Source organism: Mauremys reevesii, linkage group 1 (genome assembly GCF_016161935.1).
Source record: "Mauremys reevesii isolate NIE-2019 linkage group 1, ASM1616193v1, whole genome shotgun sequence".
Taxonomy (NCBI): Eukaryota; Metazoa; Chordata; order Testudines; family Geoemydidae; genus Mauremys; species Mauremys reevesii.
Genome location: NC_052623.1, coordinates 34325554 through 34353125, shown reverse-complemented (window position 1 = coordinate 34353125; position 27572 = coordinate 34325554). Strand labels below are relative to the sequence as shown.

The 27572-nt window shown below is 42.4% G+C and overlaps 1 protein-coding gene across 6 annotated transcripts; it reads left to right on the top strand.

Annotated features, from left to right (window-relative positions):
• Positions 1 to 1066: 1066 nt before the first annotated feature.
• Positions 1067 to 26825, top strand: CCDC82 (coiled-coil domain containing 82). 6 transcript variants are annotated; one of them, XM_039490619.1, is made up of 8 exons: positions 1067 to 1197; positions 2824 to 3382; positions 4069 to 4288; positions 5270 to 5362; positions 14236 to 14360; positions 15957 to 16127; positions 23080 to 23265; positions 24573 to 26825. In XM_039490619.1, the coding sequence occupies exons 1-8, from the start codon at positions 1136 to 1138 to the stop codon at positions 24636 to 24638; spliced, it is 1482 nt and encodes a 493-aa protein (XP_039346553.1). In that variant the 5' UTR covers positions 1067 to 1135; the 3' UTR covers positions 24639 to 26825. The 6 variants fall into 6 exon arrangements, with proteins under 6 accessions (XP_039346553.1, XP_039346563.1, XP_039346590.1 ...); XM_039490629.1 differs by lacking the exon at positions 1067 to 1197 and adding an exon at positions 1206 to 1341; XM_039490656.1 differs by lacking the exon at positions 1067 to 1197 and adding an exon at positions 1382 to 1425.
• Positions 26826 to 27572: the final 747 nt, after the last annotated feature.

The following is a 27572-nucleotide window of genomic DNA, read 5'->3' as shown; positions in this document are numbered from 1 at the left end:
TATTAATAGGCCTTACAGCATGATACAGAAAACATCATCTCTCTCTTCTGAAATATTTGTAAAATATTTAATGATTCTTTACATCTCTCTGTTATCCACTGATTGCACTACACCACAAAATGTGAAACTGCAATAGATTTTTACAGTTGCAAGGGCAGTAATAGTTAAATCTTTACTATTTGAAAAATAAATGCAATTCTGTCAATAAAATGTGGGGGAAGGGGAAGGGAATGACAATAGAGAATACTTGTCAACAGCCTACAAAATGGCCTAAACTACTCTTTAAAACCAAAATAAAATCCTCAATTGATTGAAAAAAGTTCCTGTATTCTTTTGGCATGGGTAACTCAGCCACAGGGCTGCATTGCCCTTCCTCTGTGGTGTACAGTGGGTGTAAAACAGTCCCAAAAAAACAATAGTAGCATTTACACCCACTTAGCACTGGTATAAATGATGATACACAGTTCAGGGAGATGGAGAATCAAGCTTACACTTTCAAAATGACTTGTCAAAGTCCAAAGAGGAAGTTTGTGGTACAGCCAGAGAAAGAACCTCAGGTGGATAAATGTAGGCACAGCCCCCAGTAAGATACAGAGCTGGGTCAGGACCCTGTCTTCTACTGGACTCTGATGTAGGCAAAAGCACACCCACTACTTTACCTTTCCATCAAGTGAGGCATGTTCTGCCTGCGATTCTCAACATAGTATGTGGGCTGATGTGCATAGAGAGCCAACTGAGAGCACTGCAGCCCCCTGGTCACTGTCTCCTTTAGGTCACCATGCCTCTTCCAGGTCAGGCCTGCACAGCCCAGGTCTTTTTCCACTGCCTTGGCCAGCCAAAGATGTACTGATTCCCTACCCTCACTGGGCAAGGTTGGCTCCAGCAGCCTGTCCCCCAGCAGGAGCCAAGAGGGTCCTGGCTCTAGTATTGGTCCCAGGTGCTCGCTCTCCATCTCTCCCCCCGCCTCACCCCGCCCTGCCCAACCCAATGCCAGTCACAGCCAAGCCAGGAACCTCTTCCATCCAACCCAACACCTTGGGACCTTTCTGCCTAGGAGGGAAACAGTTCCCACCCCGGAAGTGACATCATCCTAAACCTCAACCTGCGCCCCAGGCATCTGGCCCAGGCAGGCAGCATGCCGGGTCACGCGACGCCATTCCAACTGCCTCCCAGCACTTCCGTCAACACAGAGTGGGGGTGAGTGACAGGCGGGACGCGCCAATCACTGCCTGCGAGGCCGCTGAACTTGAAGGAAGGAGGGAGGGGCTAGGTGCTGCGCTGGGGGAGCAACGGCAGTCAACGCGGGGACTCCTGGGGGGCGCGCGGCCGGAGCCTTTAAATGTGCGTAACGGGGAGCACCACCTGACCCCCTCCCCTCGGGGTGGAGTCCTGTCGGGGCTGCCGCGAGACCCCCCCCCCCCGGAGGTGCTGGCCCCGCGCGGGGCGCTGACGGTTAAACCTGCCCGCCGCCGCTGTGCGCTCCGGGCTGGGCTATTAGCGGGGCCGCCCCGCCCCTCCCCTCCCAGCACATCGAGCCGGCGCCGGCTCCCCGCCGCGCCACCCCGCCGCCTTCCCCTCGTCCCCGGGCGGTCGGGGGTGGGGGTGTCGCGTAAGGCCCGGCCGCCCGTTTGAGGCGTCCGCGCTGCGCTTGTCTCTCCCCCGCCCCGTGACGGTCCTGGGAAATGGCCGTCGCCCTGGGGCGGACGGAGGCGACGGGCCTCGCCTCGGTGCCGCTGGGGCTGGGGCGGGGCTGGCGGCCTGGAAAGGGCCGGAGCGCGGGGAGCTCTGCCCATGTCGCCGCGCGGTAGCCGTGGGGCGGGCGGGGCAGAAGGGCTACGCGCTTACCAGGATGTGTCGCCCGGCGGGCGGGCGGGCTCAGCTCCTGAGCCGGTGAGGCCCCCATTGCAAAAGCTGCCACCCCAGGTACCGCGCAGTTCCTTGCAGTCCCAGCATCCCGGGGCTCCCCTGCTCAGCTGCCTTCTGCCAGGGCCTCGGTTCGTCAGGACTGAAAAGCCCTTGCTCTGTTTCACCCCAAGGCAGGGGGTTGAGGAGCTGAAGCGTTAGGAATTTGGAATAAACTAAGGAAACTCCCCGTCAAAAAGTCACTGTGCTGGGTATAATGCAGAGATATCGTCATAAGGCCGTGTGAACGAACGGTCCTAGGGAAGCCAGAGTTTGCACAGTAAGAGTAAAGCATGCTAGTGTTTTTGTTACCAAGGAAATGAGATGTTCTGTTAGGGGTATCTTTCAGAGTAGCAGCTGTCTTTTCTGTATCCAAAAAGAACAGGAGTACTTGTAGCCCATAAAAGCTTATGCTCAAATAAATTTTAGTCTCTAAGGTGCCACAAGTACTCTTGGTCTTATTGTTATGGATATGTGTCTCTTGTAGTATTTTCCTATTCTGGTCTTTTTACACGCGCCCTTCCTCTGGACATCACTAAGGGGCAGAGTTAAGGTTGATTAAACACCGTTACTGCACATTTAAATGTAAAAATTAAATTAAAATTTTCAAATTATGGGATTTTTCCCCCTCCCATTTTATTTGTGGGTTTGACTTTCCTCTGTTTCTAATGCCCGGTGTTTGGGAGTGTGTGTGTGTGATTCTTGATAACAATAACATTATTATAAAGTATGTCGTACCATGAAATTATTGCTGTGCACGCTCAGCCATTTTGTCTGAGAGCTTCTCTAAGCAATAGACCATTAATCATAGATTTATTAGGTTAATAATGCATACTCTCATACTGTTTTGAATATCTTGGTATCATAGCTACTCTGGGTTTTTTTTTGGTAATTACAGTTTGTTTTTTATTATTGTGGTAGCCTTTCAATGGAAACAAAACTAGTTATCAGAAGGTATGAAACAAGGAGGAACACAAGAATAGAAGAACCAGCATCCAAATCTCGGGTTGATTGGAGGCGGACTAAAAGAGAGACCATATTGCTTGACAGTGATGAAGAACCCACATCTGCTTCAGAAGATGAACAACTCCCCTCAACGTCAGAAGACGAAGTGGCTGAAAAACAAGAAACTGTAGTTAAGAGGTATAATCTTACAGATCATGAGGAGAAAGGCCATGATGACACAGTCGTAGAGGATGTGGAGGATGAGTGCATCACTCCAGGGAAGCGTAAGAGGTCAAGCACGTCTGTAATGTATGACAGTGACAGGAGTGATGACAGTGACATCCCTGTTAGAAAAGTATTTGCTAAACGTTATTGCATAATGGATGAAGATGAGTGTTCTCAGGAACAGGAACAATATAAAACCCCTACTACAGAAGACGACTTGACTAATGGGAAACAGAAGCAGCTAATGAAACTGAAAGAACTCGCAAGACAAAGATCAACCCGCGCATCCAGTAATAGTAAATATTGTGGGGTATGTTTTTACCTTTGAAATTCAATACTTTGTTTTTTCATACATATCACCTCACAGAATTTTATTCTCAAGATAGGTTGGGGGCTCCTCAAAAGTTGCAAGAGCATCATCCCCTACACTTTCTGCAGATGCATGTTGCAACTATGTAGTGGTACTGTCCCTGATGCCGTTATTTTTGGGTTCTTTTTTATTGCCAAGGTCTGAAGAGCTCCTTTTGTTTGTTCTCATAGTCAGCCAAAGACTGAACTCATTAGAACACATCTGTCCATCTTCTCCAAATAGTTAAGGATATGTTCCCATCATTTTTAATTTTCTTTTAAAATTCCTTTTCTTTAAAAGGACTTGACGGAGATATTGGAGGGGGCTGCCAAACCTCCTCAATGGAGGAACATGCTACCTAATTGAGGTAGCTTAGACTTTTAGAGCTAAGAAAATTGCTACAGACAGACACAGGAACAGAGATCTATATGAATTACATGTGAAAGTAAACTTTCTCTTGTTTGGACTGTTAGTCAATTGAAATCTCTTTTCTTGTTAATTGAACATGCAATATTCAAAGGCCGAGAGAGAGAGAGAGTGTGTGTGTGTTACACACAAAATTGCATATTTTACTAAGCAAATGTTGTTGAAAATTTCAAAGGAGAAGTATTCAAATGATTGTTTTAAGATGTTTTTAATTTACTTAGGATTCTGATGATGATGTGGAAATAATAGAAGAATCATCTTATCATTTACCCCTCACACCAACAGAAAGCAGTGACATTGATGATGATGATGATAGTATGAAAGACTTTATAGTTGAGGATGAGGAAGAATGTGCAGAACATTCTGAGGATGAAAACCAACCACAAGGGAAAGAACTGGCTACATCAAAATTCCAATTACTGGACTATTACATTCCACGCTGTAAGGTTAAAATAAGCCACAAGTTGATATGAATACTTTGCTTGTAAACCCATGATTTGGTGTTTATTAGAACTTGTCTATATTAGCTCAAAATAGCGTGAAAGTGCATGATAGCTTGAAAGTAGAAAATTAAAATTAAAAAATGCTATAACTTATTGTGGAGGCATTGTAGCTTCCATAACAACACTCAATCATTTTATTCCTTTATCATACTGTTGTGGTTTTTTGTTTTGCGGGGAGTTGGTAAGGTGCTGTAAATGTATTTTCAGTTAGAGGTGAGGTAAATTATTCAGCCTCTGATGTTGGGTATCAATCCTATTGAGACACGAAACTTCTGGCTTCTTGTGGTTCTTAAAATTTTTGCTGCATTCTTCAAAATCAGCCAAGTTGTTCTGGCTGAATTCTGTTGTTGGTAATTACTATTCTTGGGTAGCTACCTAAAGTTCCTCCTGCAGTTTCTCTTGGATACAGTATCCTTTGCTTTCTGTCATTAACTATACTGTGTTATTGCCATGTACTGTTCAAGAGAATTTGTGTTAAACCCCTATCTCCAAGGTATAATCAGCTAGTGGAGGGGTGTGTGTGTGTGTGTGTGTGTGTGTGTGTGTGTGTGTGTGTGTGTGTGTGTGTGTGTGTGTGTGTGTGTGTGTGTGTGTGTGTGTGTGTGTGTGTGTGTGTGTGTGTGTGTGTGCGCACACACACACACACATATAGCTTGTATAGTAAAGTTCTTTGATATTGTTTGGGAAGAGAGGCACTGTTTAAATGAAAGATTTTGTACGGAAACAGGACTTTTGAAGTTATATTGAATTGAAATTTTGAATAATTGAAAAATTACTTTAAAAAATTGTATTTAGTATTTGAGATTAGGTAGATCTTTATCAAATTTTGCATGAAACATGTATGGTCTGTATATGAATTTGTTCCTTGTGTTGCTTTTTTACACTGTTAATTGCTTTATCTGGTTGCATTTTTTTCCAGTCTCTCGCTGTGACCATTATGTCCACTTCCAAAGAGTTGTAAAAGCTTTCCTCATCAACACAATTGATGACACTTTTTTGAGCTCATTGTATGGTAAGTAACATTACCTGGCAGAAAATGTAATGCCTATGTGGTAAAACATTATGGTATTTATGCATAAGAAAGTCATGTTTGGTAGTTGGTGTGGGTCTGGGCACTAGAATTCCTGGGTTCTGTTCCCAGGTCTGCCACTGACTTGCTTGTGTGGCTTTAGGCAAATTGCTTAACCTTTCTCTGCTTCAGTTTACTCTATCTGTGAAGTACGGAGAATAATCTAAGGGTTTGGCTGTGTAGAGATTTAGACTTTGTCTACACTACACACCTTTTAGCGGCACAGCCATGCTGCTGAAAGGCATGCAGTGTAGCCACTGTTTGTCGACAGGAGCGCTGTTCACACTGGCGCTTTTCATACACACAACTTTTGTCTTTTCGGTGTGGGGTTTTTTTTTTTTGTTTTTTTTTAACACCTATTTTTAACACTGACACAAGTCTTGTTATTCAGTTGTCAGTGTAGACCAGGGGTCGGCAACCTTTCAGAAGTGGTGTGCCGAGTCTTCATTTATTCACTCTAATTCAAGGTTTTGCGTGCCAGTAATACATTTTAATGTTTTTAGAAGGTCTCTTTCTCTAAGTCTATAATATATAACTAAACTATTGTTGTATGTAAAGAAAATAAGGTTTTTAAAATGTTTAAGAAGCTTAATTTAAATTAAAATGTAGAGCCCCCCCGGATCGGTGGCCAGGACCCAGGCAGTGTGAGTGCCACTGAAAATCAGCTCGCGTGCTGCCTTTGGCACACGTGCCATAGGTTGCCTACCCGTGCTGTAGACAAAGCCCCTGGGTGGGATCCACAAAGGGACTTAGCCCTGGTCTATAGTACAGAATTACTTCAGTATAACTACATTGCTCGGGGCATGAATAATCCATGCCCCCAAGCGACTTAGTTGTACTGACCTAAGTGCTGGTGAGCTTTTTGCCAGCGTAGCTACCGCCTCGCACGGGGGTGGATTAACTAAACCGACAGAAGAGCTCTCCTGTCGGTTTAAAGTGTCTTCATTAAAGCATTACAGTGGCACAGCTGTGTTGAAGTGTAGACCTGCCCTTAGGTGCCATAGTGCTCAGCATTGCAATGCCTAACTTTTAGGGCCCCACATATGACTTAAGTGGACCAATATCTGTCTTTCCCTGTTTGTGAATTGCCCTTGCACTTACGCTGGGAGATAGGTGTCCAGAAACTGAGGGAAGGCAGCAGTGTGCATGCTCAGAGGGGGAAACGGGCATCTAGGGAAAACTTAGACACTGATTGAGTTTAGGTTCCTACAGGATTTGGTGGAGTTTTGTGCATCACAGTGGAGCCAGGGTGTGAAAGTGTGCAGAAGGCTAGGGCGCTGTACAAAGTCACTGGGGACAAACCCTAAAAAGAGTGCTGTAGGGCTTAATTCTTTAAGGTTTGGAAAGTATTTTGAAATCTGGATGAGTTCCTCTCTGTATCAGGGATTTGTCCTTTGAGGCGGATGATATGAGGCTTGATTAATAAATAATTATATTAAATATAATTAATGCCACTCAGCATGGATTTATGGAAAATAGTTTGTGTCATAGAGTTCATAGACTAAGGTCAGAAGGGACCATTATGATTATCTAGTCTGACCTCCTGCACAATGCAGGCCGCAGAATCTCACCCACCTGCTTCTGTATCAAACCTGTGTCAGAGCCATTGAAGTCCTCAAATCATGGTTTAAAGACTTCAAGGTGCGGAGAACCTTCCAGCAAGCCACCCATGCCCCATGCTGCAGAGGAAGGCAAAAAAACCCCGGGGCTTCTACCAATCTGCCCTGGAGGAAAATTCCTTCCTGACCCCAAATATGGCAATTAGCTAAACCCTGAGCATGTGGGCAAGACTCACCAGCCAGACACTCAGGAAAGAATTCTCTATAGTAACTCAGATCCCACCCCATCTAAATTTCCTTCACAAGCCATTGGGCATATTTACCGCTAGTAGTCAAAGATGAATTAATTGCCAAAATTATGCTATCCCATTATACCATCCCCTCCATAAACTTATCAAGCTTAGTCTTCAAGCCAGATATGTCTTTTGCCCCCACTACTCCCCTTGGAAGGCTGTTGCAGAACTTCACTCCTCTGATGGTTAGAAACCTTCATCTAATTTCAAGTCTAAACTTCTGATAGCCAGTTCATATCCGTTTGTTCTTGTGTCCACATTGGTACTGAGCTTAAATAATTCCTCTCCATCCCTGGTATTTATTCCTCTGATACTTATAGAGGACAATCATATCTCCCCTCAGTCTTCTTTTGGTTAGGTTAAACAAGCCAAGCTCTTTGAGTCTCTTTTCATATGACAAATTTTCCAGTTCTCGGATCATCCTAGTAGCCCTTCTCTGTACCTGTTCCAGTATGAATTCATCCTTCTTAAACATGGGAGACCAGAACTGCACACAGTATTCCGGATGAGGTCTCACCAGTGCCTTGTATAACGGTACTAACACCTCCTAATCTCTATTGGAAATACCTTGCCTGATGCATCCCAAGACCGCATTAGCTTTTTTCACAGCCATATCACATTGGCAGCTCATAGTCATCCTGTGATCAACCAGTACTCCGCGGTCCTTCTCCTCCTCTGTTACTTCCACCTGATGCCTCCCCAGCTTATAACAATAGTTCTTGTTATTAATCCCTAAATGCATGACCTTGCACTTTTCACTATTAAATTTCATACTATTACTATTACTCCAGTTTACAAGGTCATCCAGATCTTCCTGTATGATCTCCTGGTCCTTCTCCGTATTGGCAATACCTCCCAGCTTTGTGTCATCCGCAAACTTTATTAGTACATTCCCACTTTTTGTGCCAAGGTCAGTAATAAGAAGATTGGTCCCAAAAAGATCCCTGAGGAACTCCACTAGTAACCTCCCTCCAGCCTGACAATTCACCTTTCAGTATGACCCGTTGTAGTGTCCTCTTTAACCAGTTCCTTATCCACCTTTCAATTTTCATATTGATCCCCATCTTTTCCAATTTAGCTAATAATTCCCCATGTGGAACCATATCAAATGCCTTACTGAAATCGAGGTAAATTAGATCCACTGCATTTCTTTTGTTTAGAAAATCTGTTACCTTCTCAAAGGAGGAGATCAGGTTGGTTTGACATGATCTACCTTTTGTAAAACCATGTTGTATTTTGTCCCAATTACCATTGACCTCAATGTCCTTAACTACTTTTTCCTTCAAATTTTTTTCCAAGATCTTGCATACTACAGATGTCAAACTGACAGGCCTATAGTTGCCCGGATCACTTTTTTTTCCCCCCTTTCTTAAAGATAGGAACTATGTTAGCAATTCTCCAGTTATACAGTACAACCCCTGAGTTTACAGATTCGTTAAAAATTCTTGCTAATTGGCTTGCAATTTCATGTGCCAATCCCTTTAATATTCTTGGATGAAGATTATCTGGGCCCCCTGATTTCATCCCTTTAAGCTGTTCGAGTTTGGCTTCTACTTCGGATGTGGTAATATCTACCTCCATATACTCATTCCTATTTCTCATCCTACTATTATCCTTAAGCTCCTCATTAGCCTCATTAAAGACTGAGGCAAAGTATTTGTTTAGATATTGGGCCATGCCTAGATAATCCTTAACCTCCACTCCATCCTCAGTGTTTAGCGGTCCCTCTTCTTTCTTTGTTTTCTTCTTATTTATATGGCTCTAGAACTTTTACTATTTGCAAGGGAAAACTCTACATGGCTTTTGGCCTTTCTAACTTCATCCCAACGTGTTCTGACCTCAATAAGGTAGCTTACCTTGCTGATCACTCCCATCTTCCATTCCTTGTAGGCTTTCTGCTTTGTCTTAATCACCTCGCTGAGATGCTTGCTCATCCAGCTGGGTCTACAATTCCTGCCTATGAATTTTTTCCTCTTTCTTGGGATGCAGGCTTCTGATAGTTTCTGCAACTTTGACTTGAAGTAATTCCAGGCCTCCTCCACCTTTAGATCCCCAAGTTCTTCAGTCCAATCCACTTCCCTAACTAATTTCCTTCATTCTTTAAAGTTAGCCCTTTTGAAATAAAAAACCCTAGTCACAGATCCATTTTTGTTTATCCTTCCATTTAGTTTAAACTGAATTAGCTCATGATCTCTCAAACCAAGGTTGTCCCCTACAAGCATTTCTTCTATGAGGTCTTCACCACTCACCAAAACCACATCTAAAATGGCATCCCCTCTTGTTGGTTCAGCAACTACTTGGTGAAGGAATCCAGCAGCTATCGCATCTAGGAAAATCTGAGCCCTATCATTAGCACTTGTCCTCCAGTCTATATCTGGGAAGTTAGTTTCCCATGATCACACAATTCCCATTAGTATTTACTTCATTAAAAAGGTCTCTGTCTCTATCCAAATCAGATCCTGGCCGTCTATAGCACACCCCAAGCGCTATCTCAGGGGAGGCTCTTGTATCTTTCTTCCCCAATGTGATTTTTGCCCAGACAGAGTGTCTTATCCATTCCATCCCTTCTTATCTCTTTTCAGTCTACCTCATCATTGATATACAATGCTATTCCACCACCTTTGCCTTTATTTCTGTCTTTCCTAAACAGCACATAGTGTTCAATACCTGTACTCCAGGTATGACTACTATTCCACCATGTTTCTGTTATCCCTATAATAACTGGTTTCACTTCCTGCACCAGTAACTCCTAGTTCCTCCATTTTGTTACCTAGGCTCTTCGCATTGGTGTACAAACATCTTAATTCTTGCTGTTTGGCTTCACTCACATTCTTTACCTGATTAGGCCCAGGCGTTCTACTGCCAGTATCACCTATTAGAATTGTATCTACAGTACCCTTCCTCCGTATGTCCATTCTCCTACCCACAACAGTATCCTTTCTTGCTTCATTTTCTTCCCTCAATGTTAAAATCCGGTGTGGAGATTACCTGGACATCTCCCAACCATCTCCCCCCAATTCCTAGTTTAAAGCTCTGTTAATCAGTTGTCAGCCTCCATCCTAGAAGACTATTTCCCTCCCTACTCGGGTGAAGTCCATCCTGAGAGAACAGTCCTCCGTCCATGAATGCCCCCCAGTGACCATACATTCCAAAGCCCTCCTTACAGCACCACTGCCTGAGCCATCTGTTGATCACCAAAATCTTGTCACACCTTTGTTGCCCTTCTCTAGGAACATACAGAATCCCACTGAAGATCGCCTGAGCCTCAATTTCCTTAAGCATCTTCCCCAGCCTGGCATAGTCTCCCTCGATATGTTCCAGTGAGAACCTAGCCATATCATTCGTTCCCACATGAAGGACAATCAGCGGATTCTTTCCCACTCCCGTTGTAGTAAAAGGAGGCCCTAAGATATAAACCTTGGTATAAGAGGCCTGGTATGAGGCCTGAGGCCTAAACTAAAGTAATGGTCAAGATTTTGCTAACATAAAGCAAAGTTAAGCTGTGAGCCAGAGGCAGGCCCTGCTCACAGAAGCTGGCAAGGAAAGGGCTGATGCTGCAAGAAAATACGTACCTAAAAGGTACTGAACACTAGATATCAGAATATTCACATACTTGTACATTCCACACAAATAACAAGGAACAGGCTGACCCATCCCAATGACAGGGCCAAAAGGGTAATATGATGGATAGAGTTGTTTTGTTCGAACCAACAAGTACAAGGTGAAAGGTGGCACCTTGCTACGTAGAAGGGTTGCACCTCAATACATCAGGAGTGATGTGTAACTTGTTTGTACCTGTGTATAAGAATGCATCCCTGGGGCGGTGTCTTTGTCCGGCCGAGGGGGCAGTGGAAAGTCCCGCCACTGACTGAGCCGGGTCCATTGCCAAGAGGCACTTTCTCGTAGTATGCCCTGAATTAGACTAAGAAATCTACAGGGAACTGCAATTATGTCCAAGATCGCAATAAACCTAGCCGACGTGACTTTGCATCTTACTAGACTCTGTGGTTATTGGGGGTTCTCATCGGGTCTGCTGTGTCAGCTATCTTCGAAGAGCTGGGGCAGCACACAAAGGGAACACACGCATGCAGCTGAGTGATATCAACATTGGAGAAAGCAGAGCACCACACCGGTAGCATCTGACAACACCCGTTAAGATCCTCTTCAGCCTAAGGTTCACATCCCGTATCTTAGCACCGGGCAGACAGCACACCCTTCTGTTCTCTGGATCAGCTCTGGTTACAGGCCTGTCTGTCCTTCTCAGTAAGGAGTCCCCAATCACATAGACCTGCCTTTTCCTGGTGACGGTGCGATTCTTCCGTCTATCCCCTGTTCCCTCTGGCTGCAAGTCCTCTCGATTCCTATTCACCCTTGCAATCCTCTGCAACCCATCGCGTATCCTCCTGGGGCTCATGTTTGGTGTTGTCTCCATTGACTTTTCCCCCCCTCCTTATAGGGCTAGCTGCGCTTCTCTTCCTTGCCCTCTCACCTTCAGCGACCACCTGCTGTGTCCCTTCTTCATTGTCCAACTCCGCAAACCTGTTCCTGAGCTTTATTGCTCCTTCACTAGCCTGTCCTTTTCCTCTGCCTGGTTCGCTTAGTCACATGCTTCCACCATCCACTTTCCTCACCCAGCAGTCTCCCCTCAGAGTTCTTTGGTCCTGCTTCCATCTCAAATCTGATCTTTTCCCTTCAGCCTCATCATGTTTTTGCTCCATCATCCGCTCGATTTCCCCCTTCTAAACTCGACCAGAGTTTTCACTTGCATCTCCAATCCTTGATATCTTTTTCTGGATAAGATTACAAGTTTGGTTGGTCAAAGTAAAACTGTTACATACTTCTGTAAGGTGTTTTGACTTGATACTTGACTGCATGACATTTAGATTACAGAGCTAGAACAATATAAAATTAACATGGCATACATTAAATGGATTAAAAACTGCTTCAAAATGTAATTATAAACAGAGAGTCATCATCAAGTAGATGTACTGTAGGGACCTGTAGGGATTGGTTCTTGGCCTTGTGCTATTTAAGATCTGTATCCATGATCTGGAAGAAAACACAAAATCACTGATGAGGTTTGCAGTTGACACAAATGGAGGAGTGGTAAATAACAGAGAACAGATCACTGATACAGAGCAATCTGGATCGCTTGGTAAGCTAGGTGCAAGCAAACAATATGGACTTTAATATGGCTAACTGTGAATTTATACATCTAGGAACAAAGACTGTAGGCCATGCTTACAGGATGGAGGGGTCTATCCTGGAAATCAATTACTCTGAAAAAGACTTGGGGGTTGTGGTGGATAACCAGCTGAACAGAAGTTCCCTGGGCAATGCTGTGGCCAAAAGGGCTAATGCAGTCCTTGGATGCATAGACAGGAGACTCTTGAGTTAGAAGCAGAGAATTTATTTTATCTCTATTTGGCACTGGTGCAACTGCTGCTGGAATATTGTGTCCAATTGTGGCATTCACTCTTCAAGAAGGATGTTGATAAATTGAAGAGGGCTCAAAAAAGAGCCACAGGAATGATGAAAGGATTAGAAATCATGCCTTACAGTGATGTAGACACAGAGTAGTCAGTCTGTCTTGTTTAACAGAGAAAAAGTTAAGGGGTAACTTGACTACAGTCTGCCTGAGGAACACACATTTTAATAATTAGTTCTTCGGTTTACTAGAGAAAGGTATAACACGATCAAATGCAGATTGGAATTAAGGTGCAAATTTTTAACTGAGAGTAATTAACCATTGGAACAGTTTACATCACTGACCACTTTTAAATCTAAATGGGATGTTTTTGTAAAAGATACGCTCAAGGAGTTACTTTGGGGAAGGTTTGTGACCTGTGCTATACAGGAGGTCAGACTGGATTATCACAGTGTGGTCCTTTTTGGCCTTGGAATCTATGAATCTTTTGAATTATTCTATATTCATCACACACAACATCTTCCAAGGAGGACTTACAAGTAAATCTATTCATTAGTTTGAGTTAAAAATATTTTTTAAATGAGCCATTTTAGCACAGTGTCACACTTTTGTCCTGAACTATCTTAATAATTGACTTAACAGGCACTATTTCTTCAAACTTTCCACATAGTTAAAACTTACTGAAATTTTGCACATATGCTACTTTTGAGGAAATTAGCTGTAATTAAGATAATTAGGTAAAACAGTCAGTAAATATATGATTATATAGACCAGTCATATCCAACTTTAATTTGTTCTGTAATGTTATCATTGAGCAGGAGAAGGGGGGAGAACCTATGTGTTTTAAAAATCCATTGTAATTTAATCTGTGACCACAGAGAGAATAATGATTAGTGCATTTTAGTATGACATTGCTAAGAATGGAAAGTTGAGATTGTTTATATGTTTAACGTATTTGAACTTTGTTTTTATGTAACATTCTGATTTCCTTGGTTTGTAATAAATGTTTTGGGGTTATTTACAATACTGTAATGTTACTATCATGTACTCCCTCTTCACATAAGTTAATTCTGAGATAAAAAGTTAATGGGTCTGTATATAAATATAGTTCATTAAGCAATTATATTACAAACGTAGGGAAGAGGACAGGAGCATCTGTTTTTTCAGACTCTCAATAAGTGTGAGCGGTTATATTTTGAGATTAACAGTTCTCAGATTGAATGGGCAGTTTATTCATATTTTGAGTTTTTATTTCTATTCTCCTTTTTATTATTGTGCAGCACCTACTGTGGACGGGTGTCTTTATGACTATATCAAAGTTAATTTTAATGATTTGTGTATCTTTCCTGGACAACAGATTTTATTGTAAATATCCCTAGTAATCACTGAAGTTACCGTTCTTCAATCAGTAAATAATTATATGGATGCTTTTCAGTGTGCAGACTCATCATCTCCCTGAAGATTTCGTGGCTGGAAGAAAAACATACATTAACTGAACATCATATATTGTATTATAGTGACTCTTTCTTTGAACAGATGGAACAAGGCGAAAGAGATATGCACAAGAAATGGTAACCTCACTCCATTATTTGGATGATCGCTTTATTCAACCTCGTCTTGAAAACTTAATCTCTAGAAGTCGCTGGAAAGAACGATATAAGGTATCTAGCTTCTGTCTTGGTCAATGAAGTGGCTCCAGGTGTCAAAAAATATATATACACTCCACTCCTAACTGAAAATACAAATCCTAATAACTATTTGTCTTTCCATATTTTGGGGCATGATCTTGCCCCCTAGTATGCAGGCATTTCTGCATAGTTTAATTAGCTGTGATTCTTGCTGTGTATCCAGTAGTTAGTTGCACAAACTACATGCTAATACACATCTGAATATTGAGGGGTAGTGTGTAAATCCATCATGGCTGCTTTCCTGTATTTCTGGCTACTTCTGCTCTGAAAGATGTATTAATGCTTGTCCCGCTGACTTCGATAAATGCCCCACACATACACTTCAAAGAGCATCTTTTGACAGTTGTCTCAATAAATTTTTGCAGATTTCTTTTAAAGAAACAAACCAGTACAAAAATTGTATATCTTCCAAGAAATTCATAATGTAGTCCATACAACTTATAATATGAAATCAATGTGAAATAATTCAGTCTCGTGCATGTGAATGAGGAGAATAATTGAAATATGATCAAATAAAGTGAAATAAATGGAATATGAATGGGGTTGGTTAGTGCCCCAAAGACATTGGAGTTGAGGGCACTCAGAATCTCATGTAGTCAAGAGTTTTTGCCTTGGTTTAGGGCAGGGGTCTCAAACACGCGGCCCGCGGGGTTATTTTCTGCAGCCTGCGAGCACCTCGTGGCCCCCCTGCCCTCCTGTAGCATTTACCTAGAGTGGTTCTGGCCCGACGCGCACCGGGGGAAGGGCAGGCTCCCTCCCTGCTCTGGCCTGCCCCCGCGCCGCTCCGGGAAGCGGACAGAACATGAGACGGGGGGGCGGCACAGGGGTCTGTGTGTTGCTCTTGCTTCAGGCAGCGCCCCCAGCAGCTCCCATTGGCTGCGGTTCCCCATTCCTGGCCAATGGGAGCTGCTGGGGGCGATGCCTGAAGAAACAGCAACATACAGACCCCTGTGGCCCTCCTCCCCCAGGTTCCAGCTGCTTCCTGGAAGGGGGTGTGTGTGGCAGGGCGGGTGGGCAGGCAGGCAGGGAATCTGCCCTGCCCTTGGTGCATGCTGGGCCAGAGCCCACCCCCCGAATCCCTGCTGCACCCTGATCCCCTGCTGCACCCTACATCCCCTGCCTGAGCTCTCTGCCGCACCTTGACCCCCTGCCCTGAGCCCCCTGCCGCACCCCACACCCCTCTTGCAGCCCAAACCCCTGTCCTAAGCCCCCTGTTGCACCCTGACCCCCTGCCGCACCCCTCACCCCTCCTGCACCCCACACCCCAACTCCCTGCCCTGATCCCCTGCCACACCCCTCCTGCACCCCCTGGGAGCAGGGAGGGGGCAGAGTTGGGGTGGGGATCTCAGGGAAGGGTTTGGAATGGGGGCAGGGAAGAGGTGGGGCAGGGCCTCATGGAAGGGGTGGAGTGTGGGCAAGGCCGAAGGTGGCGGGGGCTGGGGAGGTGTCAGTAATGTGGCCCTCAGGTCAATGTACTAGTCTTCATGTGGCCCTCGTGGTCATTTGAATTTGAGACCCCTGGTTTAGGGGATATCCTGTTGAAGAGTTTTATGTAATACATCTTTGTAGGAGCGAGTGGATTGTTACCCTGAAGTCCGCATAGTAATGAAGACTCCAATAAATAGATCCTGTCAAGCTTGTGAACTGCATCGGTACTGTAAGTTTGCTGTTTTGCTGTCAGGAAAGCTGTACAACTATAGAACTTTGGAAACCGATGACTTTATGTTGGATGACAAACAGGTAATTTTTTTTTTTAATTCTTGTGTTCTTGGCTGGTCCTTTGTACGTTTCAGATGGTGAAACAATCAGAGATGATCCCATCATCATAACTAATCCCCCAAGGTGGTGTGCATGGGGTTGGGTTTTTTAGTTGCCCTGAATTTAGATGTCGGAATCTTTATTCACCATCATTCTTCACCTTACTGGAGCTATAACCTTGGAAGAACCTTGAGTAGAGGGAAGCAAGTAATTATTGATTGACCAGTGCCTGGTGAAAACACTACATTTCCACCATAAAATGGAAAATTAATATTAAATTTCATGCATGATCTCAGGTTTATCTACACCTTCTACGAAGTCTCCTCCAAAAATACTGTTCTATAGAATATCAATATTTCTTTTATAAGCATAGTTAGTAATTTCTGTTAGATTACTTGAATCTGATTTTATAGGGAACTTCTTGAATTTTATTAATCCATATCTTTCACAGTTTCTTGAACAAATTTTCAACACTATTTTAGCATCATTTGTAAATTGCAAAACTTGATTCTTTTCTTCTAAATTCATATTTGAAATCACCTATCCTAAAGCTCTAGGCACTTGCATAGATATTTAAAAATAAAGAAATTAATCCCATTCAGCTAGTTAACCTATCCATACTTACTCCAATCCACAAAATTTAAATCAAATAATCAGTTAGACTATAACTTGCAGCTCACTGAAAACCTGAGAAAATAGATGAGCCTTGTAGTGTGCCTGACAGTTAACAGATTCGGGCTATTCTATACCAGGGTGATGGGAGTAAGTCCCTGAATCTAGTTTTCTTCTTTTGCTTTATCTGTCACAGGACAGCAATAAATCCTAATGACCTGTGAGGACAAAGTCGGTGTAGAGTGTGTTACAGTCCAATCGTAAATCTTGTATTGCTGCCCTCGGGAAGCACATGGGTCTCCAAGGGCAGACATCAAAACCCCCACCTAAACACAAGGAGGTAATGAATTATTGAGGACAAGGATGTAATCTCTACTCCCTGTTTAGGACCAGAAAAAAGTCAGTAAAAAGTGTCGTGGTTCTCCCTTTATCATCTGCTCAAGGGTGCCTCCTTATATCATGGTACTCCAGCCATCACTCCTCAGTGGGTGATGCCCCTTTAGGTCTGGGCCTCTAAACCAGGGATTTAGGCTTTCAGTCCTCCTGCAGTTTACTGTGATTGTCCCAGCACATCTGACCTGAATCCAGCACCTGCAGTTCACGCTCTCAATGACCAGCCAGCTATCACAGACACAGTACGCTTATTTTTAGGACAAAAGCATTAGAGTTAACATACCAAAAAACAATAAACAATCTATATAAGGGGTCAGCATCCTCTGAAATGCGGCTCGCCAGGGTAAGCACCCTGGCAGACCGGGCCAGTTTGTTTACCTGCCGCGTTGGCAGGCTAGGCCGATTGCAGCTCCCACTGGCTGCAGTTCACCATCCCATGTCCATGGGGGTGGTCGGAAGCCACGGCCAGCACATCCCGCGCTGCTTTCTGCCGGCCAGTGGGAGCCGCAGTCCGCTGAACCTGCCGACGCGGCAGGTAAACAAACTGGCCTGGCCCGCCAGGGTGCTTATCCTGGTGAGCCGCGTGCCAGAGGTTGCCGACCCCTGGTCTATATGAATAATAAGCTTACAAGGTGTTATGCATCACATGGAAACCCTAGTAAGTTTCCAGTTCTTCAAACCCATCCAGCAGGGTTTTTCTCCCTTGGTTACAATCACATGTCAGTTTGAGGAATACTCAGCCAGTTCAGGCTGACCCTTTATATTCAGACTCTGTCTGCTGGGCCTCTTGAGCCAAGCCTCAGTACAGTAACTCCTCACTTAACGTCCTCTCGCTTAACATTCTTTCATAGTTAAGTCGCTACTCAATTAGGGAACATGCTCATTTAAAGTTGTGCAATGCTCCCTTAACGTCGTTTGGCTGCCTGCTCTGTCCACTGCTTGTAAGATTCTTTGGAAGAGCAGCAACTTTACAAGGGAACATTGCACAAGTTCCTCTTCTCCGCCTCCTCCCCCACCCTCCCAGTGCTTCCCTGTCACCAAGCAGCTGTTTGGTGGCGTGCTGCATCTCCACTCCTCCCCCTCCCTCCCAGAAAGTCCTAAGCGCCACCAAACAGCTGTTTCGTGGCAGGGAAGTGCTAAGAGGGAGGGGGAGGAGCAGGGATGCGGCACGCTCCGGAGAGGAGGTGGAATGGGGGTGGGAAGAGGTGGGCCTGGAGTGGAGCGGGAACGGGAAGAGCATCCCTGGGCAAAGTCGGCAGCTGTTCTGCTCCTGGGAAGCTGCCGCTGCTGCAAAGGTGCTTCTTAGCGTCCTTGCCTGCAGTGGGCTGTGCCTGTGTGGGGTAAGCCAGGGGCACTTCCCAACCACAGTACAGTACTATACAGTATATAATGCCTTTTGTCTGCCACAAAAAAATTTCCTTGGAACCTAACCCCCCACATTTACATTAAATCTTATCGGAAAATTGGATTTGTTTATCATTGTTTCACTTAAAGTTGCATTTTTTCAGGAACATAACTACAACGTTAAGTGAGGAGTTAGTGTATATGCAATTTGTTCGTTCTTCTCTAGAGTTGTTTACCTATCGTGGGATCTTTAATAATCAACTGCTACTGACTTTAGTTCCTGGATGAAGCTCGATAACCCTCCCCCATGTAGCTAGAATGCAATCCCTAGTTCACAAAGATACCGAGACAAAACTTTGACTAATCCCTGGACCCATGGCATACAGCACATCTCAGTAGAATAAGTTTCCACAGTTCCCAGGTCTTGCATGTGTCACCAAACAGAATCTTCTTTATTGGGTCACCTCCTGGATGGCCTGTTATCCCAGTTAAGAGCACAAGCCATTTTAAAAATTGGAACAGATGTACAATGCCAGACTGAATTTATAGAGTTACTTTCATTACAGTTCATCTTCTCAGTTTGGGTTGGACTACTCAATAGCAAAAGGCTGGAGCTTAGATTTTCTTTTCTTTTTTAACACTTACACTATGATGGTTATCCTGACCTGCAAAAATGCATCTTTTGGGGAAATGAAAAGGAAGTAGGGTCTAGTTCAGAGGCCACAAAACAAACCAGGGAATGTTACATGACGCTAGATTTGCCCCATTTTGCTACTGTAAAATGGCTCCTGGGAAGCTGCCCACACTACCTCCTTGTTCCTGTGGTGATCCATAATCTGGCCAGTAATGGGTGCTGCTCATTGGTCCAGTGCTGGAAGTTTCATCTGCAGCTTGTTGACCCAAATGTCCTGTCTTTGCTCTTATGGCAATTAGCTTAACTGCAAGAGGACAGCACAATGCTAAACTGACACATCAGGAAAATAACTGACTGAAGAAAAAGTCAGTGCAGCCTCAGTGGATCAGAATGGATGGTACTATGCAATTTGGGTTTTTTTTAAAAATTATATAAAAGCACCCCAGAGAGAGGATGAAAACTTCACTTCAGTCCTTTCTTCTGCACCTCAACACATCCCCTTTAACTGTAACAAGTACAGTTTTCTTTTTCTCTGATCTCTGGATTTTTTTCTTTTCATACCATTGGCAGTGGGTGTGGTTGCTATTTTACTTAGGTTTCCAGTGACTATTTTTGGTTTTTGGGCATAGCCTTCTTTTTCTTTCCTACCCCCTCCTTGGTTAGGCCAAGATGTCATATGTAGTTTAGCATTATAGATGTCAGAGCTTTGCTGCCTTGTGCCGTATTATCTGGACCAGGTCTTCTGCTTGCCAACTTGGTAGTAACATTGTTTATATTAAGAGTAAACATGACAGTTGTGGTGTGTCTTTTCTCATTCTTCTCCTCTGTGGTCAAGTCACTCTGTGCATTCCACATCAACAGGCATAACAAGTTTGGCCAGTAGAGCCACTCAACACAGATAAATTTAAGCATTAGGAAAAAGTCAGTGAGATCTCTGAAATTAACATTAGAATGAATGCAATATATGGACTTTTTCCAAGGCTGAGTTCTAAAGAAGCTTTTGGTAACTTTAACAAAATCTTTCTTGCTTAAAAAAAGTGAAATGTTTTCAGATATAAAGTGTAGATTGTAATATTAAAATTGTACCATATTGGGGAAACTTGAAGGTAAAATTAAAAACATAAAGGATTTTGAATTAGTTAATACAAAAATAATATGCTGAATGCAACAAGCTGGATAGTGAATACAGTGAATACACACATTATTTTCAACTACCCCATAAATATCTATAATCCAGCTCTTGATTGTTGGGCAATCTGGGATGGTGCAATAAGTGAAGCTGGATTCCCCAGGTTACTAGTGATTTTTACAGCATTCTTTGAGGCATAAAGGTTGAAGCCCTCAAACTTTACAACTGTTTCTGGTCTTGAACTCTTGCAGTACCACTGGGACCCAAATACGAGTCCTAATCCTGCAGTTTGTTGTGGGTGGGTGAACAGTGGATCTCCATGTGGGTGCAGCAGTCTGCTCACATGCAGTCACTTGCAGAATCACAGCCATAGCAAATCCTGGACCTCAAGCCAGTGTACTTGCAATCACTGCATATGGGACAGATCCTAAATTGGTGTGTTTCCACTGAAGTTATGCTCATTCACATCACCTGAAGATCTGGCCCTGTATTTTTAATGACCGGAATTAGAGAATTCCATTGAAAATTAGTCCTAAATTTCTACTATCTATCTAGTAATTGCCAACAAAATAAATACAGCAAGTACCAACCTCTGCTGTGGAAAATGAGGTCAAGTATCTGGGACCACTCACATAGGTAAACATTTAGTCACGCGTACTGAAATGCTTACAGAAAAGCTAGGATGTAGACTTTGTTTAAAACCTAGCCTGCTTAAGGTTTAAAAGACCGTAAGCAACCACTTAAGCCACACACAAAAATATTCAGAATATTAACAATAACAATGAAATGTATCATTGCTTTATGACTCAGAGGAGAAAATCCTGCAGCTATAATATGGCTAAGCAAAAATGCATGCAATCTGAGATCACAAATCCCACAGCTTGAGTTAAACACTCTACTTTGAGGAGCAGTGGGCCTTAGCCAGTTAAGTACTTGTTGCACACAAGAAACAAAAATAACCTCAAGCTAAAACAATACTGTACTGCACTGGAAAGATGTCAATCTCTTATTTGTATACCATAAAGCAGTTGCTCTCAACCTTTCCAGACAACTGTACCCCTTTCAGGATCTGATTTGTCTTGGGTACCCCCAATTTACACCTCACTTAAAATCTACATGCTTACAAAATCAGGCATTAAAAATACAAGTGTCACAGCACACTATTACTGAAAAATTGCTTGCTTTCTCATTTTTTTACAATATAATTATAAAAGAAATCAATTGGAATATAAATATTGTACTTACATTTCAGTGTATAGAGTAGTCTAAACAAGTCATTTTATGAAATTTTAGTTTGTATTGACTTTGCTGGTGCTTTTTATATGGTCTACTGTAAAACTAGGCAAATATCTAGATGAGTTGATGTACCCCGTGGAAGACCTCTGCGTACCCCCAGGGGTACACATACTCCTGGCTGAGAACCACTGCCGTAAAGTGAAATCCATTTCTCTTGCATAAAGCCCGAGTTACCTGAGCTGTGTGCAGGGGAAGTGCTGGGCTGGGAAGGTAAAACCCACAAAAAACCCAGGCCAGATGTAACTGTGGGCTTTTTTTTTTATTATTCCCAGAGGCTTTACTCCAACCTATAGGCTAAAGTATCGATCCCTGCCCTTCTGTGCCACTTATACTGGATAAATCCCTCTTCTGATGTGACCCTATAGCCACTCAAAACACGGACCTATGTGAAGCTAGCATGAAGCTCCCTTCTGTGGAATCTAAGGGAGGCATAAGCACACCTGAACTGCTACTCCGCCCATAACTTCTCCTCATGATCTCAACGTGGATTTAAGGATGCAGAGGGTCTCATAGTGAATTTCACTCATTTTTAATAACACCTATGTGTTTACCTGAACATAATCATTCTTCATCAATACCAGCTTTGCATAAAATCTGTTCCAACTACTTAATAGGTATCTGTGTACTTGCTTGTATGTAATATTACTACAGCTAAAACCTGTCTGTGTATATGCATGTATACTTACCATTTGCCTACCTGTAAATATCACTGAGTCACATACTGTTAAATATACAAGGCCATCAAATGCAACATCTATATCTTTGTATCACAGAGGCTTCCCAGGTATAAAATGGTGATGGGTGTGGAATACAAGGATTTATGTTCCCACAGTGCTGTTAACTTAGCCACCGTAAATGCACTGCGTATTTTGTGGTTATATTTAAAACCAGTATTTTGTCAAACTCTTCTATAGCTTTAGCAAGAGGAAAAAGTGAACATGCATATATGTGGATTTGGTGCATCTCTGGAGATTGGGTTTTTTTTTAATTTCCTGAATGTCCAAAATGGTTGTGCATCCTTAGTGTGACCTTGATATAGCTTTTGCTTTTTAGGCTTTTGAGCTTTTATTCTTAATAAGTCCAGACTTTATTGCATACACTTTTTAATTCCTTGAATGTTGAAGTGGCTACATCTTATGACTTCAGCAGGTAGTAAGTATAAACTAGAAAGGATTTAATCAGTTTTCCTCCAAACATCGGGATTTTGTAACAGAGTTGCTCATGTGAATCTACTGGTAGCATTTCACTTTTTCTGCACAGCAGTGCATAGTGGTTCTTGAGGAGCAGGGGCAGACAAAACTGCAGTTGCGTTGAATCACTGGTCATTGCCCCTGCATGGTTGGGGTGCAAAGAATGTGGGGGCTACATTGCTTATAAAATAGAGTAAATCATATAGTATCAAAGGCTGTTTAGTTCATTACTGCAAAATACCAAACTGATTTAGCCATGCATTTTATTGTCAAGATGATCATTGCTTCATGTTAATTTATCTCAGATAACCAAGTTTGTTCACTTTTTTTATATAGGTTTTGAAGGTTGGCAGCGTGTGCGCAAATCGTACAAGGGTTTATCATAATCTGAAACATTTTAAATTCAAGTTGTATCAGCGCTGCCGTTCAGTTACAGAGGTGGAGGGCATTCAGGATGAGCCAGTCAAAGACACAGTCGACAGGCTTTTCAGTCAATTGGAAGAGAGTGGCTGGATTCAGGAGGTATGATGGAATCTGTCATTGAGTTAATTCCTTTGTATCAAAGGAGGTGGTGACAGCAATGCTAAATAAAATTTCCATGGTTTAACTAAGCAATAAGTTGTAAGATGATGTGCATTTGTGGTCTACTGTAGTTCATTCAAGATGGTAAAGGGTAGACATCAGCCATGCAAGACTTGTAATAACTTCCCATAAAATGCAGTTCTGCTCTGAAAGGTGACTCAAAAATAGTACTTATTTACAGAACAAAGCTGCTCCCTGCAAATAATCAGTCTGATTTTTAGTCACAGAAGTAAACAAGTACCTTACTGATTTTTACACTTTTTAGCACTGCTGGAGAGGTAAGATGTGGGAGCCGGATTCTGTTCCACAGCACCAGCAAAATAATTTATTTGGTTCCAATTACAGTTAAAGATTCTGAGTTTGCACAAGTGTAATTCAAAGCATAATATGAAGGCAACAGTGTTACACAAGTGTAACTGAGAATGGAATTTGGCCTGTAGTACTTTTATTAATAGTGACAATGTATGAGTTTGACTATTGGGAAAGGCCCAGTAACTTGACCCAAAGGAGGGAAATCCTTAAACTGAAAGAAAGTGTAAATCAGAGACAAAGGAGGGCTTTGCTTGGGCCATTTAAAATACTTCCAGCTTACATACTTGTCTGATAGACTTTCATCCACTGGATTTCAAATTCAAACTTCCAAGCAAATTCAGCTTCTTTGGCCATTTATTCTTCTCCATTTAAAAATGTGACTTTCAGGCCAACTCTCTTTTGGAATGGACCCATTTTTGCTTTTCTGTTTAAATGGACAACTTCCAGTGGAAATAGTAGGGCCCTTTTAAAATGAGTTATTAAAGCATGAATATTTTTGGCAAAATGAGCCCATATTAATGTCATATCAAAATGCACAATGTAACATTATTAGTAATACATACTAATTTATTTTTATTCTTGTATTTATTTTATTATGTGCTGCTGCAGTAGTCAGTCCATTTGCTACATGGTACAATACTAATGCAAGTACACCTAGATAGTACGATGTATTTCATGGGTAAGCTTCCATAGTGTTTCTGTATCAGGATCAGTTTTTCTTAATTATTTTGATTTTCTTAAAGCTTCATGAAACACTATAGGACAAATTACCTGAGTAGAGCCAGGCTTACCAAATTAGGCTTTGGTTCTCTCTGCTTCTGAATCAGTGCTGCTGCTCTTGTTTATGAATTCAGCTTGGCACAACAAGCAATGTATTTGCTTCATTCCGTTGCTGTCTTTTTGATTAATTGACATGGTTTTTATTTTATATGCAGAGATATGATTATCTGGAAGAATATATGAATGATGCAGATTACTTCCAAGAAGAGAAAATGGACTGAGAGGTCATGCATCTCTTTGAAAGAAGCTTTGTAAAAATCTCTAATTAGCTGTGATATCCACCTGTCCACAAAAAATATCTCCAAATGATTTTCAGGATGTTTTCTTACACTGCATTGTATTTAAGTCTGTAGCTGTGCCTGTAAATTGCTATACATATAAAAAGAAAAAGCAGCATATTCTTTTATACCCCTTAATTTTAAATGTCAAAATAGTGATTTAAAGATGTTTTAGGAACTAAACAACTGTCTGTTATGCATAGGCCACTTGAACTTTCCTTTGTGGTTAAAAAGACTAGTGTCCAAGTACCTATGTATTTATGAAATAAAACTTCTGTATATTGATGCCTAGCTCAATGGCAGAGATGTGAGAGATGGTAAGCCCCAATTAACCCTTTTGGGGGTAGGAATACTTCAATAAAAAGTATAAATTGCATCCCATCACATCCCTGTGAACTTGAAATGAGCATTAACCAGTTAGCCTGGTTATAGTGAGAATGAAACATAACCAGACACATTCATTCTTAATCCAGTATCAAAGCCACCTTCATTTCTCATCCCTGGAGACCTAGAATAGTGCAATTTGCACATGGCCATAGCGTCTGATGTGAAAGATGTCTATATGTAGTACAGACGCCACAATAGCTACTACCATGTTCTGGAAGATAGACTAACTAATAACAGTAATCGCCTGGCTGACAGGGGCAAAGGTGCACAAAACCTTGTTTGTGTTATATCTACTAGCATGTGTGGTGGGGTGTCGTACCTCTCTGGGACATGTAAAGCCCTAACCCAACTTTCTCTCTCCTGGGTCTTCAGAGATGTAGGAGGAGTTTAGTGATGTGGTACACATTAACCCCTTGGCCTACTTGCTGCACATAAAAGAAAGCAGGCTGTGGGGGAGCAGAGAGCTTAGTGATAAGGGGGAAAGGAAATGCTGCTCTTTTTTGCTTGAGTTGTGGACGAGGATAACTACTTCAAACTCTTCTTACCTCCTGGGAAAGTGAAGGACATTTTTTACTGTTGAGTCATTTGTTTAAATCCTACATAGGAACAGATATTAAAGTGAATGTTGTTCTTGGGGTGTAGTCTGATCATACCTATGAAGAGAACCTACCATCTAACAGTGCTTTGTATTCAGTATTATAATACTCCTGTAGTCATTTATGCTTGTCACCCTGGGAATGGTGGTTTTATGGCTGAGCACGTTGCAAGGATAGTCTGAGTTAAAAAAAATTTTTAAATCAACGCAGTAAAATGAATCCATATTAAGTACATGATCTACTCACAGGCAGTATCCATACACTTCAATTATGTAGGTCCTAGTGTGCCTTCACGTCACTAACTGCATGTTGTCAGAATAAAATGTCAATACATTAATCACCCTCCAGATTACCTCTGGTAGATACCCAATTGCCCTGCTTCCCATGCTAGCACTTGTATGATCCCGCAAGGTGTGTGGCAAAGGTATGAGTTAACTCTGCTTTCTGCAGTGAAGACTTGCTTTCCTCCCACTTTTTTTTCCATTGCTATTTGGGGCCTGATGCAAAGCCTGTCAGAGTCAAGGGAGAGACACCTATATTCTTTAATGGATTTTGGATCAGGCTCTTGAGGAAAATCCTACTAGACTTGGCCCTGATCACATCACTTTATAGGAAGACCAGGCCTCTTGTACAGTGCACCAGAAGAATAAAACCTGTGTACCGCATTACACACCACCTTGTCAAATGCACACCGTGCACCAGTTATGGTTGTGCCCTGGGCATTCACAGTTAACACTTGAGGGTGAAATTATTACACAGTACCACTTTACTGTTGCATACTACTTTTCCTTTCATGCAACTTTTTTTTTTGACATTTCTAATAGTCTTCATCTTTGCAGATGAATACAGTTTTGCAACAAGAAATCTATGTTTAACCTCCTTTGCAAAAGTGGGCAACGACACTGATTTTTCCAGCTGATATTTTGTTAGCGTTCAAGAAGGTTTCTGTATGTCTCTAACATTTACCATGATTAAGATTACACTATTCATGTCTAATAGCCTTGAGCACATTATTGTTAAAAAGTACAACTGTGGAAAGTGGTTTTGTACTGCATAATGGAAGATATCTACTGCCACCTCTTCAGTTAAGCTGCACTGACAAAATAGGGGATGCATTTTAATAAAAATGAATGTGCTTTGCACCTTTTCCCACCATTTCTTTCTCATTCATGCAAAAAAAAAGAATTATGAATAACCAGTATTTAATGTAGAGTAAGTGAAGAGTCCTCTTTTAGGTATGTGCCTTCTCCTGTGTTGGCTAGAAACCATATAGTATATTTAATGACTACTTTGTACTATTTTTTTAACATACTTCATATTTTTTCCCACCCAAAATAAAAAGGGGGTTAATTAAAAAAAATAATTTATTTGGTCCACAATAGAAAAAATATTCACCTCACTGTAGAGGCAGTACAGGAACAAATTGATTATCACTCTGGCAAGGAAAGGGCAAAAATGTACTTGCACCAGGGAACCTGCTGCAAGAAGACTGACAGATCAGGTGGCAAAACTGAGACATCTTACTGTAATTACACTGTTTACTAGCTCATGTGGATTGTACCAGCTTAGACACATCCCCATTTACTGATTTGCACATTCCAGCTCTTGTGCATAGCTTCTGAATTTGGCCCTTTCAGTCTTCCCCCATATGAGCAAAAGCAAGAAACAGAGCAAGGCATTAGGGTGAGGGCAGATCAGTAGCTGCAGTGACATTAGCCATTACTTGTTACTGCGCAGAGCAGAGACACGTACTTCACAACAGAACACTGTTTAAGCAGTTATGGCGTGTTGAGAGGGCTTTCCCCAATTTCCAAAAGCCTGGCCTTAATTCCTAGGACTTCGACCAGGATATTCTTGTCAAAGGTAAGAAAATGCAATTAAGGCTGTGGATGGG